This window comes from Nesoenas mayeri (genome assembly GCF_963082525.1).
Source record: "Nesoenas mayeri genome assembly, chromosome: 2".
In the NCBI taxonomy this organism is placed as follows: Eukaryota; Metazoa; Chordata; class Aves; order Columbiformes; family Columbidae; genus Nesoenas; species Nesoenas mayeri.
This window is the reverse complement of record NC_137543.1, coordinates 77,173,432-77,189,481: the sequence shown is the minus strand read 5'-3', so window position 1 is coordinate 77,189,481 and position 16,050 is coordinate 77,173,432. Positions and strand designations below refer to the sequence as shown.

Below are 16,050 nucleotides of genomic sequence, written 5' to 3'. Positions count from 1 at the left end.
TGGTGGTGATTTCAAAAAATAATGTGGATGTTCTGAGATTTTAGGGTATATTGAGTGTGTCAGCTTTCCCTCCTGCAGATGAGCATGTTTTGGATTTTGGACATTGATATGCTTAGGCTAATGCTAAATTGTTCCTGCTTCTTTTTTGATTTTGTTGTTGTTGTTGTTATAGCCACAATGGTTAGGTGTTAGAATGTGTGTGAAGAAACAAAATAAATACCTTCCACTCTAAAGTGCTGCTCCCATTTTCCTAGGAAAATCAGGGTTTTGTGGAGTATTATTTGTTCTTTAGAAAACATGCATTGCTACCTGGCCAGATGGGAGCAGGACCTCAAAAGCTTTTTTCTTCCTGTTGTTGAAATACAGAAAGGTTTAAGAGCCTCTGAATGGAAACACTAGTTCTAGAAAAGGAGACAATTTTGATTTACAGGTCTCCAGAGACAGAGAATCTATCAAAGCTTGGAGAAAGGCACTGAAGTAAATGACTGTGTCTGACAAAGTAAGTCAATGACAGAGTCAAGGCTGGGATCCCTCAGGTCTGTCTATTGTTTTAATCTCCTGTCTACGTTTCTACATTTTTGATCTATGAGAAAAGCATATCCACATCTGTAACAGCTGTTCTGCTGGTGAACAATATTTCACAATCTCCTGAAATCTTCCCTGTGAAGTGTGAACTCCTGAAGGCAGAAGCAAGCGTAAGCTGGTCTCTCAGGGAAGAGTTAACTTGGTGTATTTTCACAGCTGCAACATATTAAGCTACTGTAAGGCCCTTCTGTAGTAGGGGGGCAGAAAAATGGTATACATTGCAGGGAGAAAGAAGATAAATTAGCCAACTTAAAGACATCTTGATAGCCTCCCTAATTTGCCTCTTACTTTTGCAGAGGCAGTCCCTGTATATGCAAGTGCCAGTATAGGAAGAGATAAACAAGACTGTTTCAGCTCAACAGCCCCAAAAGACCTTTGCTGCTTTCTAACACACACAAAAAAAATCCCAACCAAACAAAAAACAACACACACAAACCACTAAACAAAACAAATGCTACAAATAGCAGAACTAAAGATACCCTAATTTTCCTATGGTTTCCATCCCACAGTCTAGAGGAGAGATAACATTATGCCAACCACAGCAGGATACAGCTACCTCAGGAAACAGGCAAATTTTTTCTTCAAAAAGCTCCCTCATTGGGAGCAAGGGAATTAAATATTTATAGATCAGCACCGATAGTGTGAAAGTTTATTTCATAAAGGTTCATAGATTTCAATTTAAAGGACATTTGTAAATGAAATCAGTGTAACCTTGAGCAGATAAGTCTTGTACCTTTGAATGTAATTGTGTGGTTTTGGAGGTGGGAACCTGCAGCTGTAAATAGTTCCACGTGGGCCAGTGTCATTAGATAATCTTTAGTTAATTGTATAATCTTAAAAATCTTTTAAGATGAAAATGTTGAAGAAATATACAGATAGTTCAGCTCCAGACCATTGTTGTTACATTGAAGTAGTTCTCATCTTGTCTCTTCACAGTCTCCCTTCTTATGGTTTTTAGATTTTAAAATCTAAATCACTGGTAATAATAGAAAAACAGAAAAGTGATGCCTATCGGGGAACACATAAAGGATACAAAGGCAGAGCTGCAGGAGGGCTTATTTGCCATTGTACAAGTCAGTTTTAGACCTTTGCTGTATAGGAGAGGTGATTTTTTGAAGTGCTGGATTAGCTGTGAGAGCTCAGGTTTATGGTTCTGTTAAAGACATGGAACATGCTGAGCATCTCCATGGCTGCATAGCAGAGCTGGGCAAGAATCCTGCGCACCTGCCACAACACATCCTCCTCTGCACCTCACTAGCAGACACCAATACATCGTGAAACTGGTGTAAAAAACACATTTATGATGTATCTGTGTAAGCTCTGCTGCAAAGTTCTAGTTTAGGCCACATGGAAATGTAAACCAAGGAAAATGTAAACCAAGAGCAGCATCCAGGTTTTCAGCAGGATCACCAAATGTTTGTACAGCTGTTTTGCATTCAGCTGTGCTAAATTTGAAACCTAGGGAAGATATAAACTACGTGTTTAAATAAAAATATGTATTGAAGTGCAGTCAGATGTTGTTGACTGCTCATGCGTTATACTCTTAAATATTTAAATGGCACATTGCCAAAATACAAAGTGTTGCCCACTTTCCATCAGGGAAATTGTTGATCTGGTAAAGTGGGTCCAGGCATGGCAGACAGTACCCTAACACGGCGTATACTAACAGGTCACAGTATACCTGGGTAAGTAGATCTGGAGTTCTCAAGTGAAAATCAGAAACTGTTGGGCCAAGTGTATCTTTCTAATGTTTGCCAGCTCGAGTGCTGACAAGCTCTGAAATCAACTTTTCCCAAAGCTGAAGTGTCACTCTGTAGTGAAATGCTACTTCCTTTTCCTGATCCCATTTGTACTATTTGTACAATTTTTTGCCTGCAAATGAATTTTAAAGTTGTGCCTGTATTTAAAAATTTAAGCAACCCAGCAATGAAAAGGTTATTGTGATCATTTTTTAATGTTACAAAGTTGTTTGTCAAGCACGCTGCTGTAACAACAACAGCTCTTCAGCAAGTGCTAAAAACTCCATTAGAGGAATTAAAAAATAGTGAGGATTTGTGAGATTCAAGAATTGCAGGTTTGGTGAGTTGTTTACATTTACTTGGATTATGTGGCACTGGATGCATTAACATCAGTCAAATGGAGCACCTCACATAAGCTGCAGTTTTCAAGTTAGAATAAACATGAATGTAGATGGATTTTTTTTGTTTCATTAGAACTTACATTTTTATTCATAGAAGATACATCTATGCTGCCTTTTCTCTCTCCTTACTTCTGGTGCCTCCAATTTGAGCCTAAACTATGTCAGATTATTTTGTTCCTAACTCTTCTAGTAGTCTGGGTTTGGTTTATCTTTCTTGAAAGGATAAAACAGAAGTACAGGGAGCTCCCTGCTGATGAGGGTTCATTCATTGCTGCCCAAAGGGGTTTGTATTAGGCCCAAACCCTCTGTTACTACATCTTGTGGTTATATGTCATTCATATCAGCATGGGGCTGAAGATAGAGGTGATTAGTTGCTTGTAGTTGTGCACTTGTTTGGCCAAGTTCAACTAGAGAAGACAATATGGTGAAGGGTTTTGAGGTTTTTCCAAGGTGAGTGGAACAGAGACTGACATCTCTGTATTTTATTTCCTAAAATTGTTTGCTAAAAGTACCCAATATTCATGTATTACATTTTCAAAGGAAATATACTAGTTCTGCCTGCTCTTAAACTGTAGCAGATCATTCAGACCAGGTTGATAATCTGCATATATGTGGGTGCTTGCATGTGGTGCAGCATGTTTGGAAAAGGGAAAATACTTTAAGGAAATACTTCAAATTTAACTCCAAATAAATTAAATGTAGTAAGTATGTGTTCACTGTTATTTGATCAACTGCCATAGAACCACCAAAAGAAAATGATAGAACAAGCTGTTAGATAGTTTCTTCCTTGTTATACCACAATCCCTGTCTGTGGATTATGTTTAAGTATTTTTTGTATTTTTTTACCAGTTAAGTTTAGCATCTTATCTTTGCTCTTTTTTCAATGTACTAAGATCAAGGCCTTAGACTGCAGTATTGGTATATTGTCTTCCAAATGTTTTAAATGGATGTAAATTTTTCCCTTTAAATGTGGGAGGTAGGTCTTTCTTTCATCTTCTCTTGGCTCTTGATTAGTTATCCTTGTGTTTGATCCTGAGCTGCATGTAGTTTGTTTTTTCCTAGTACTATCAGAAAACCATTCTCACAGCTCTCTTTTCAGAAACAAGGCAAAAGAGAAGTTCAGACTTTATTTACTGAATTTTGGGAGATGCAGGGCAGGGAAGCAAACAGAAGGGTATATCTCTGTAGGCCATAGTTCAGAAGAAAGTCTCATAGACTGGAATTAGCAATGCTACAGTGTATATGAGTTAGAAATCTAGGATACATTATCGTTAGCTTGGATTGTAATGTCTTCACCTTTGAGCACCACTTCGTATTATGAAAACCTCTCCCTCACCAGTCTGTCTCACATTATTATGTAGTAAGACAGGCAGGCGCATACAGACCAGTCTGGTTTAAACATACAGTCTTTTAATAAGTATATCTAAAAACTGTGCATTCTCTTTCTTTGATAAATGCTTAGTGGTAGTTCAGTCTTTGCCAAGCATATGGTTCTATATAGCAGACGTCTTCACAGCGCTGCCTTTGGGGAATGCTGCTGAGACGGGAATAGCTCTGGGTGTCAGTGCTTGCCTGTGCCAACTGCTTGATCAGATGTGAGTGTTCTGCTCTAATAATGTAAATCAGAAAAAAGAACCCAAGCTCTCGTGAGATTCACTGTGACCAATGATGGAGAGTAAACAGAGCCATCACACCTGCTTCTCCAACGCTGCGCAGAAGTAATTGGTATCTTTAGCTACCAACTGGAGACCTGTGCTTTTAAAACTTATTTTGTAGCCTTTCTAAAATCAGTGCACATATAGATGTAACAGGAATTTTGGTTTTGCTTTTCTGTGTGCCATCAGCATTAGCAGTAGGAGAAGAAGAAAAATCAGGCATAATTCAGCAAATATTCAGATGCAGTACATACTCTATTTTCAGTAGCACGTTTAAGTGATGTCATGTAGCCAATGCACTCAGCTGTGTTACTAACAATCTCTCTTAAAACAGCAGGAGCAAGAACTGGTTTCGATTCAATACTTGCTGTACCCAAGTCAGCCTGACTTTCTTAGTATTGCAGCTCAATTTCAGAGTTGTTGTGTCTCATGTCCAGCTCCTTGACGATTCTCTTCAGTTGTTCACAGATAAAACATAGCCTATTGTGATAGTCTAGGCACACATACTGCCAGTTTACATGTAACTCAGTGTTCCCCTTTGGGTCCTCTTCCACCCCTGGAACAGTAGATGGCTGTAATCCATGGAACATCTGCCTTAATCACAACTTCAAGCTGAAACCTTCTGCAGAATTCAGTATGAGATCATTCCTAGAGCACAGTTTCCATCAAAGAAAGCAGGTGGAAACCCTTGGCATGCTTTGGTCAGTCTCCTCAGATGAGAACACCTTCTAGGAACAGTGCACTTATACAACCTGCTGAAATATTTGGAGTGCACAGCAGATGCAGCTTTCGAACCAAAGCTGTGAAGTTCTTGCACAGCTGTGATTCTCTAGTGGAAAACCCATGCCACCACCAGAAGACTTTAGCTGACCTCAGCAGCTTAGTGTTGGTATTCCAAGGGAAACACAGGCAGTAGCAGAAGATCTTGAATGTGCAGGTACTTACTTGCTCTTCATTTTTGGATCAACTACACAGATACTTTGTTAGCAGTCTCAAAAATTGCATGCCATGCACCTCCTCAGATTTACTCCAGCCTTCTGGCTTGTTTCACCATCTGTGTGGATTGCCTCCCTCAGATTTTCTAAGTATGGGGATGTTAATAAAGGACACAGGCTTAGCTAGTGTTTATTTAGGATATTCACTACAGCTTAATTCTACTTTATAGTTTTACTAGGGATTGGAACCTTCTGTGTTGCCAGTTTCACAGAAATGAAGGTAGATGTGTTTGTCATCGTCCTTCTCCCTTTCTTTATTCTGACCTTATCCTCATCAGATACTGACCCTCCTACTGCTTTTTGTTGGCAGACAATAAAAAATATTTTGCTATCTAATTTCAATTACTTTTCCAGGATGCAACCCATTTTATTCCAGCTCTTGAATTCTACAGCATACCTTCATTCTCTAGTAGTTTGGGGGTTTTTTATTACTTTTTTGATGGTTCTCTATTTTAATATTTATTTTCTGTCATATAGGTAAGCTTGAAGCCATTGCCAGAAAGTTCCCCCATATCTATGCAAAATGTTCCAGACAGTTTTGTGCCTTTGTCATCAAGAAATTCTAGCTCTCTTCTCAAGACCTCTGCCAGTTGACTTTGTTGAGTAGCCTTCCTATCTTTTCATAATTAAGCTGAATTAAAAATAAACAGACAAACAAACGATATTTTAATTTCTCAAGGAAATGTTAATAGAGCCAAAAAACCCTCAAAACACCACTTTCTTTCTCTAGCTCACTTTCCCCCCTCGCCTCCCCCGCCACTTATAAGACACTTGTTTAAAACAAATGAAAAATTTATATCCCTGGAAACTAGTCCTTCATGCCCTGAAGGCTGCTAAAATTATCATGGTTATTCAAGCAACCTTAACTGTTGACAGAAGTTTTTGTTTGTTTTATATAGCTACTGTATTTCATTTAGAAACTACTAAAAATATAATTATCTTAGAGACCATCTGCTTGAAATGGTACTGCATACTGGGGCTAAATTTTTAAACTTTGTTTTCCTGCTTTGTTCATTATCTCTCCTAAAACTGCTTACATGACAAACTCAGTACTCAGTGCTAAGAGTTTCTCTTCTGAACTAATTTTCTACTTAAATGTCCAGTGTGCACACGACCATTTCCAACAAGTATTCATACATCGCTTCTTTGCTAACTTTTCTTTTGGGAGATAAAGTGGCAAAGCAGGGACAGACGTATTTTCATATGTAAATACTGTGTCAAGACTGCAGGATCATCAGAGCAATTAACTGTACCTTTGATGTAGGGACCATTTTCTTCTGGCCTGGATTCCAGGGCAAGAAGAAGAAGAACCATAGCTGGTTGTCCAAGTCCATGGTGTACTACTGCACATGATGGGCTTTTTGGTAAAAATACATATATTATGAAGCAGGAAATTCCGTTAGAGAATTTGGTAGTAGAAGTTCCAGCATTTTGAAGTATAGTTATTTGGTGTAGAACACCTCATTTCAAATGTTCTCCCTTGTCTTGTCATACAAGCTGTTTTCTCCTGGTATTTTGTATTTTCCCCAAAATACCACCACCTACACTTGGTATCTAGGATTGAAAATTAGAATGAATTAGAAGTGAGGCTAAAATAATTAATTTGTCCTCAGTAAGGTTGGTGGCTTAAGGGTTTTAAAATTATATTTTTATTTTTATTTAAAAATATTTTCTGCAATATGTCTCTGGTTGTCTGAGAGTCATGTATATCAGATGTGGGTGTAAGGTGTTTGAAGAACCTGTTAACGTGTAAATGTGGTTGACTGTAAGAAAGCAAGTACAAGAGGAAGCTAACACAACAAATAACATTGTTTCTATCAATTTATGGTTTGTTTATGGAATTGTACTACCCATTCTTAAACAGAAATAACTGCTTAAACAAAGAATCACTTCCTTTTCACATGTTGACAGAGTCATAGTAAGTTGATATACACAGAAAATGTGGTGTTTGCTATCTTCAGCTGCCAAAGTTTCTAGCCTTCCCTGATACCGTTTACAATGTTGTTGTGACTTTTCAAAATATCAGTTCAATGTTAAGATCTTTCTGAACATATGCAAAAGGTCTCTTGTAAAAGCTTTCCAACAGTCTGTATCATCTAAAGATTCATTGGAATAATCCATCTGCGATTTATTATTACATCTTCATAGTTTCTTAAACATTTAATGTGAAATTTAGTATTCACAAGTTAACATCTGTTGAGTCAGAAGAGAAATAGCTGATGAAATTCTGGGTGTGTTTTTTTGCATCTCCTATTTATATTCTGGATCTTCATAAAGATACAGCTGTAATGACAGCTCTCAATTTGGCAAACATCCCATATGAGGAGAAAAGAGACAATACGTTGTCTCTGTAGTAATTCATTATTATTGTAAGATGAGTCTTACTTCAATGAAATGTCTTGGAGAACTGTTGAAGTGTGAGATGCCTGATTTTACTTGAGACAGACTGCAGAGCTGCTGTGACTATTACTCGAAATCAGGTGAATTGCCCCAGTGATATATGCTTGGCCTCACTGCAGCAGAATCCCTATAATTTAGGAAGGAAACTAATGATTAGGAATATTTTTTTCAAATATTATAGCTGGACTTTGTGACAGCTCTTTTGAATCAGTTTGGCAATGAACTCTCAGGTCATCACAGTAACTGCAACACAGAACCTACAAACTTTTTCACAGGTCACCTTTTTCCCCTCATTTCCCTCTGTTTGTCCGTACAGCATTAGATGGAAGGTGGTGAAAATATTTGTACAGCACAAAAAATTGGCTCTTAGGGAAAAGGAACGTGAGAATTAAGTATCTCGTGCAGAGTAGCTGTATGCATCTCTGGCTCTTGGGTCACAGAGTACAAAGCCATTTTCATGAATGATTTTACCTCTGAACACAGAGGGGAAAAAATTACCTGAAGTGACAGATTGATTTTAAGTTCAGTTCTGGAAGCTGCAGAATACCTGCTGGGACTTGTTTAACACACTTGGACGAAGTTGTTTCACTTGATGCTAATGGTGTTTCATTTGATGCTAATTGTGTTTCATGCTTAGAAGGATTAAAGAAGAGTGCAAAGATCGAGTCTTTGTATTTGCCTGGCTGCTTTAGATTGAGTAGTGTGAATGAAGATTTAAAAGTAATCCGATGTATAAGTGCACGTTGTATAATTGCAAAATAACAGAATCACAGCAGGGCTGAGGTTGGAAGAGACCTCCAGGGGTCATCTGGTCCAACCGCCTGCTCAAGTAGGGCCACAACTGTTATAATAGCTTTACACTAAGCATGGACCCATCTGGAAGAAAGAAACCAAAAGACAAAAAAGGTCATTGCTTTCTATATAAGATAGTGATTTATATCAAATAAAGGACTTTTAGACAAACTAGCATTTCATAGCAAACCATTTGTAGTTCTGATTCTATCCTCTGTATTTGATAGAGATAGTATAATGTTAGGAGCATATATTTGCTTTAATTTCTTGTATTAAGATTTCATATAGCCATTTTTATTTAGAAACCTTAGCAGTTAGAGATCTAATTCCATAAAGTTATTTATTCTAATGATACTTTATATAACCTTCTTCTTTTTCTTCAGAGAAGTACAGTTTAAAATGAAAAATAGCTTCATATTTGATTTAATGTTTGTTTTGAAAATAATGGGAAAATATTCAAGATTTTTCTTAGACATATCTGCCACCCTTGTTGGCCCAACTGTTGCCACATTTATCCACTAATAACAGAATTTTTGATGAATCTTTATTGTTTCTTTTCACACAGAGAGTTCGGATGGCGAGATCCAGAGCTTCCAGAAGTTATACAGATGTTGCAGCATCAATTTCCCTCAGTACAGTCTAATGCTGCAGCCTACTTACAACACCTCTGTTTTGGAGACAATAAAATAAAAGCAGAGGTAAGAGTTATAAACCCTCCTTTTAGTGGTGATGTTGTCTCCCATTTACCATCACTGATTACTATATGTATGTTAAAAAGTGTTACAAGAGAACTCATGTATATATAATATATCTAGACCCATTTTATACAAGCTTTCACTTAAGTTATTTGTTGCCATTAGAGAAAGTAAAAAATTCGTAAAATATTATTGTCACTCATTTTTTTTGTTTGGTTTTGAATATTTTGATTGATTTCATACCATTTGAACACTGTATCAATAGTTGCTCAATAAACAGCGAGTGGTATAGTCTTGATCTCACTGAAGTGTATGGGCATTTCCTTAGGATTTTCAAAGAAAGAGGTTTGGGCACTAAATACTAACACAGAAGATGAAAATTAAGTAAAAGGATTCTGAATCAAAGCCTGCTTTAATGTATGATTGTGTAAATAGAGTTTAATTTCACTGGGTTTTCAGCTTGAACTGTGATCGTTGGCCTATGATCTCAAAATTCAGTACAGATTGTGTCTAAACTGTAATTCAAACAGCAATACAGACTTTGTTCTGTACCTGTAGCTGATTGGTACTTCTTGCTTGCTTTTTCCCTGTGGTTAATGGGACCAGTTCAGCTTTTGGCACAAGTTGAAACAGAAGGCAGGCAGTTCTGAGGGATCTGAGAAACAGACAGGAGTCAATTAAAATTGAATGAGTGAAGCTGTTACCAGCCCCAGCTGCCTCCCCTGGCCTTCTCAGAGATAACTGCTAATCAGGGACATGTGATGTGCACATAAATCTGTGCCTGTACTGGCATCTTTTAGCCTGGCATGTAAAGGTAAACTGAGATCAAGATCTGCTATTGCTTATTTGTCAGAACTGTGCAGTGTGGCTGGCTTGTTAGTGCTTCATTGTCCTCACCCTCAGCACATAGTGCTCCGTGAGTTTATCCAGCTATAGCAGCTCTGCCTCTGGAATTTTTCATGCTGAGGAAATTCATGAGTGAATAAGTATGTGGTCTCCTGGCACCAGCAGAGCTGCATTGGTAGCGTACATCACCACAAACATCTTAGAAATAATAGTTTAAAAATATTTACATGTATTTTAAAATGAAGAATGTTCGTGGACTAGAAAAGCGAACTCTCTTACAGGTATTCCTGAAAGTTTTAACTGCACACTCTCCTAATACTCTTTTCTCATCCTTATTCGCAAATTAGTTTTCCATTAAAAGAATTGATTCATCTCTGAGAAAGGTAGTTCAATGATTAGAGCAATTTATTCGTTGTACATTTTGTCCCTCCTCCTGTCGGCCATAGATCGAGAGCCCTTAGGTAGCTATCACATTTGAAAGAGGATGGTTTGATTTTCGTTGCTAACCATTTAGGGGAAAAGATTGTTGTTGATCTAGCTCATCCCACTAGGACATCAGCCTTTGTAAGCTTCAGGCTCATGAGCTGGAAGCAGGAAGGTAAGTATATGAAACAAAGCACTAGGCAGCTCTCTGAGCTTCTCTGAAAAAGGATAACAGATAAAACTAGGATCATTTGTTGTTTTTCAGGGCTTTGACATAACTTCACTCCAGAATATGTAAAGTGTCTCTGGAAACAAGCCAAAATACATGTCCTTTTTTTAAACAGTCCACCTGAGAATATACTTTCAGACTTCTGGTACTGTGGATTTTTTGAATAAGAGAAAAAATTAGATGTACTGTATGCTTTTCCAATGTTTTGTGGAGCTTTTTAGGCTAAAGCATCCAATGTCAGTGAACTATTTTATCTCCATCTGTATCTATCTATATACCAACCTATAGCATTTAATGATAAGTCCTGTTGTGTTTAAGCCATGATTCAGCAGAACACTTAAACAGTTTCTGTGGTTTTAAAATCAGGATCTACCCGAAGGGCTCAGTACTGTGCTTAGGGTCTGCTTGAGCTCTCCACTGAGTAAGAATTTCTTGAGGAACATTTTCTGTGAGGAGTTCAACATCCTGTCGATATCACAGCAGATACCCCAGATTCTTACTAGGCTTACGCCCAGCTGGAGGAACTTGAGTGGTGCTGTTAAATCTACCCGGAACAACTCACATGCTCACTGTTAAGGATGTGTCTAAAGAAAGAAAACTGCCTTGGTGGTCTTTCAAACCCTGGGGAAAGGACAAACATAGGAACATGTAATTTAAGAAAACAGCTGATATTTTGTAGGCCTCACAGGCACTGAGGAAAAGGCAAATTGAATTCACTAAATAATTTGTTCAGTGTTAATGTGTAACATGCACTGGAACATGCACACACACACAAAATTAATAATACTGTGCCACAATTTAGTTTACTTACTGGTTGTATTGAATTTGAAACGTAATGCAGTTGTTAAAGTTCCAACTCTGGAGTTATCTGACAGAAGATAAAGCAATATTCATTTACCTTTTCACTAATGAGCATCAAATTGTCACACTGCAATTAATGCCTATTTTATTCGGAGTGACTGGAAATAACTGTCCTGAAATACTTTTTTTATTCTTTTAAGTACAATTTATACTGAACTGCCTACCAAAAAGGTGAGTCATGATCTGTCCTCTGAAGCTGACCATTCCTTCAGTCATCTAGTTTTGGTTTTGTATAGCAGTAAACTTCTCCTACTCTCATAAGAGATTAGTGGAATTTGTCCTACCAAGTACATGAGGAGAAAATTTATGCAAAGGCCTTCATATTCAATCAGAGTAGAACACTGTCAACTAAAATTTAGATAGAAATGCAAAATGGTAGCTATGACTATATGCATTTCTTAGATTCCTAACATTTCTTTTTTGTTTTACCGTTATGTTTTTCTCTTCTGAAATATTTTAATTTCTCTGGCTGAATTGTGGAACACTATCCCTTTCTTCCTGTTTCCCCCAAGAAAAGGAAGTGGAAATACTCTATAGAAGACAATTGTGAAAGATAAATTAATTCAAAAACATTTCCATTATGGCTAGGGAAATGAGAGATCTTGTTTCCCTTCATGATTGTGTTCTTTATGGTATGTGTTATTTCTAAAACACATGTTGATCACAGACATATATCTGAATTTGATGACATCACTCTAAATGTAGGTTTATTGCTACATAAGCATAAACACCCTGCTTAGTCATACATGTAGGAATTCTCTTAGATCAAGGAGGTCTGGAAATGCCCTTCTCTAACTTGAAGGTCTTTCAAACAAAGATGTTAACTGCTTATGTGAAGATGCTCCAGGCTGGCTAGTGAGGTGTCAGAAGTCATTTACTTTTTCACCAAGAAACTTCTGGAGTGAATTAGGTTTTATAATTCTGGTAGAATTTTTAGTTTTTCCCTTCCAGCCCCAAACATACCAGTTCAGCTATATGTAAATGCAATAAACTCCGACCATAGATAAATATGGTGGGTTTGTTTCTTGAAGATGCTGCTGTTTCTGTGCTGCTCAAAACTGTTCAGTGCTAGTCTTTGCACAAAAGTATGATTTTAACTGCTGCTCTTAACCTGAAAGTTTTCCACAAGTTCTACTTCTGGGTTTCCTTAAGTGTTGCTGACTGCAAGACAAGCACTACATCTGCTGTCAGTAGCGCTTCTGATTCTCTGCCTTTATTCCCTGTGCTTGATGCTTAGGTGATACAATGGATATTGGAATGGAGTTGAAGAAATTGGATAATTTTTGCTTATGTCTCATAGTTAAATTTTTCATCTCTTGTTTAGCAGTGATCAGTACAAGCTGAAGATCTCACATACATAAAAGGGGATATAAAGGGGCAGAAGGCTAAAGGTTGTAAAGGTTATCAGGTAGCCCATTACAGTTAGGCATAATAATTCTGAAATTCTATTTTGTGATTCATTATGTAGTTTAGTCTTTCAGGGAAGAATGCAAATAAAAGGCAGAAGGAAAGAAGTTTTGATCAGATATTTGGAGGCAAACGAAAAGTTGATCAGGCAGAAGAATGTAAGAAGTCCTTTCAGGTGGCATTTTCTCCTTAGAAGAGGGGTCTTACACCAACAATGGTGAGATTGTGAACACAGCCAGAGCAGCTGGTCCTGGATGCCAAGACGGAACAGTCAGAGGATATAGGAAAAGAGCAGCATTTTAAAGTAGTCAGCAGAGAACATTTCTTTAAAAGAGCACATTCTGTTAAACACAGGATTCATTCTTCCTATAATGACTACTTACTCCTTTGTATGAGGTCACTGTATAAAAGGATTGAGTTGTGCAGTTTCACACGCCAACACCATTTTGCTCTCATAGAAAATGGCAGCCTGCCATCAGCTGCAAAGGTGTATCAGGTCACTCAGGGTCTTTGGTGCCAATAGCTCCTTTCTGCAAGCTAAGAAATTAATTTTTGCTATTAAGGCTGCAGCACTTGAGGTTCTCATTGCAGGAAAATTGTGCAAAGATGCCAAATAAACGACCAGTAACTGCTGAACTGTCCTGCCTGAAGCCTTTGCTTGCCTCCTTAATAAACGTCATTGGATTGGACAGTTTCTACTTTGTCTTGGAGAGCATTCCCACATACTTTCTTCAGAAAAAAAGTATCAGTCCAGATGTCATTGCATGGAGTTCTCAAACCTGAGTGAGTGCACGGTGAAAGTATTTGTTTTCCCAACTTGGTCAGAGCTATCATTCAGATTTGTTTTGTCATTAAACTTAAGGCATTTCTGCATCTTTTGTGAGTTCTTCAGAGTGTACCCAGAACCTTCTCAACAAGGTGCTGCCACTCTTTCACATGTCAGGCAGCATACATAGACTATATTAACTTCTTGTTTATCTTCATTATAATTCACATAATTGCTGTGAATTGTAGTAATTTTGATGTCATCCATGGCACTGCCAGATCTGTGATAGTCGAGGATACATACACACCTGTTTCTAGCATGGCTTTCTCCCAAGGAATACTTACATTTAGTATGGTGTGATGGAGAAACAGCCCATGATGTTGCTTTTAGACCTGCTGGCTAATGCTGACAGAATTCTTCATAACATTTGAAGGATCCAGAAGCAGGGTTGGAAGTGCTCTTATCATCCTTGAAAGGTATCTTGATTTTGTTTCTACAGTGTTCTGCAAGATTCCTCTCTGTTTCCATAAGCGGTCCCAGACAAAAAAGAATCTCTTTCTTCTCCTATGTGATTGTGGAAGAATCATAGTTTTGCATCCGCCTTCCCATAGGCTTCCTCTTTTCTCTTTCTTTTTACTCTAAAATCTCTTCAGTTAAAGACTGGAATTTGACTTGTCCAGTGATGATGCTGTCCGTTTTCCATTAAAGACATTATGTAAACTCTGTTTATCTCTGCCTGCAAGATGATGTAGACACGGTATTTTATTTAAATGAGAGAAATGTCTCATAGGTGATACTGAAGAGTAATGTAAACATTGCAGAGAGACTCTAAAACACTTGTTGAGAGTGCATTTTAGTGCAGGCAATAATTGCATACTTTTAGAGGAAGTGTACTGTTCATTTATAAACATTTTATCAGTACTTTGGTAACCATAATTTTGATATGTTAAACATATGTATAGGTAAAATCTCACAGTTTGAGAAATATTTCCCTAAATGGCTTTGCAAGGAATGTGCTGTTTTAATGCTGGTTGTTTACATGAATGGGCTCTTGTCTGCATCAGATTCCAAAAATAAGCAATGATATGTTCACGCTTTTGCTTACTTGTGTTTAGATTACTGCATGCAAGATCACTTGGATCAATGTCCCCAGCATCCTGGGCAGTCTTATTCACCTCTGCAATTAAATGTCAAACAGTCCCTTTTAAATACAATTTCTGTGTAGTTTTTACTGGTAGAAGGTATTCTGATGAGGGAAAGCAGCACCCAGTGACTTACCCAGGAACAATCTTTATGTAAGAATTTTTTTGTTGTTTTATAAAACTTCATCATCAGCTGCTTCAGTTGGAAAGTTGCCTGAAGGAGACAGAGGCGGTTCGTGCTCCATGGAGCTGGTCACAGGATACGGGATCCTCATATGGTGTCTCAAATCACAACTCCCATCCCTCGGGTTGAGAGGGGAGGGTGCAAGGCTGCGTCCCTGTGTCTTTCAGTCTCCAGTTTGCCTGGCACCATGCATCTTGTGGTGTTCTTGCACTCATGTTAGTTTGGAGTGGGATACAGGGGCTGAAGACATCCTTTCCTCTATCCTACTGGAAGATTTATAAAACACAAAACTGGAACAGATGAAGGATGAATCCTTCATTTTCTTAGACTGATAGAAACAAAGCCCTTTTTTCCCATAGTCAATAATTCATCACTCCAATATACTAACTGTACTTTGTCTTACCTTCTTCTTAGAGAAGATTTTTTGAAGCCAACCTTTGTTTTCTGCTCTTACTGCTTATAAAAGAAACAGTCAGCCCCATTTGATCCCATCTTCCGACCTATGTAACTTCTTGTAATCTCTCTGCTCCCTTCCATTTTAGTTATTCCAGCAGTCAGTGGCTTGAGATGTATTTCAGTGTTAAGGAAGGCAGATTTAAACAGTCTGTTTCTCCCGAGTAAAACAATGATTCCTGCACTTCAAGCCCTTCTCTATTGATAAGTGCAAGAGAGTATATTTGACAGCGTTTCAGTAACTATAGCACTAGTTTGTAGTGTCTAATAACTCTGCTTTAGAGGTCTCTTTATGCTGTTTCTGTGATACCCTCTCTCCTCATTTAGTATGAATTGTGTGAAGCAAAGAAGCACCAGCTCATGGCCTGTAATACAACCCTATGACTGAACATTTTCTCTCCTTAATATTAAGTAAAACAGATGAGGCAGAAATGGCTGCATTGGTATTAACACAGTAATCTATGTTAACACTCTTGT

General features: G+C 37.8%; 1 protein-coding gene across 1 annotated transcript in view; it reads left to right on the top strand.

The window, feature by feature from the left end:
- CTNND2 (catenin delta 2) overlaps positions 1-16,050 on the top strand; it is a gene marked incomplete at both ends in the record, with an annotated part of 526,522 nt that overhangs the window by 344,531 nt on the left and 165,941 nt on the right. The window contains one exon of the mRNA XM_080340633.1: positions 9,133-9,265. Coding sequence (XP_080196759.1) covers positions 9,133-9,265 — 133 coding nt within the window. The remainder of the gene's footprint in view (positions 1-9,132; positions 9,266-16,050) is intronic.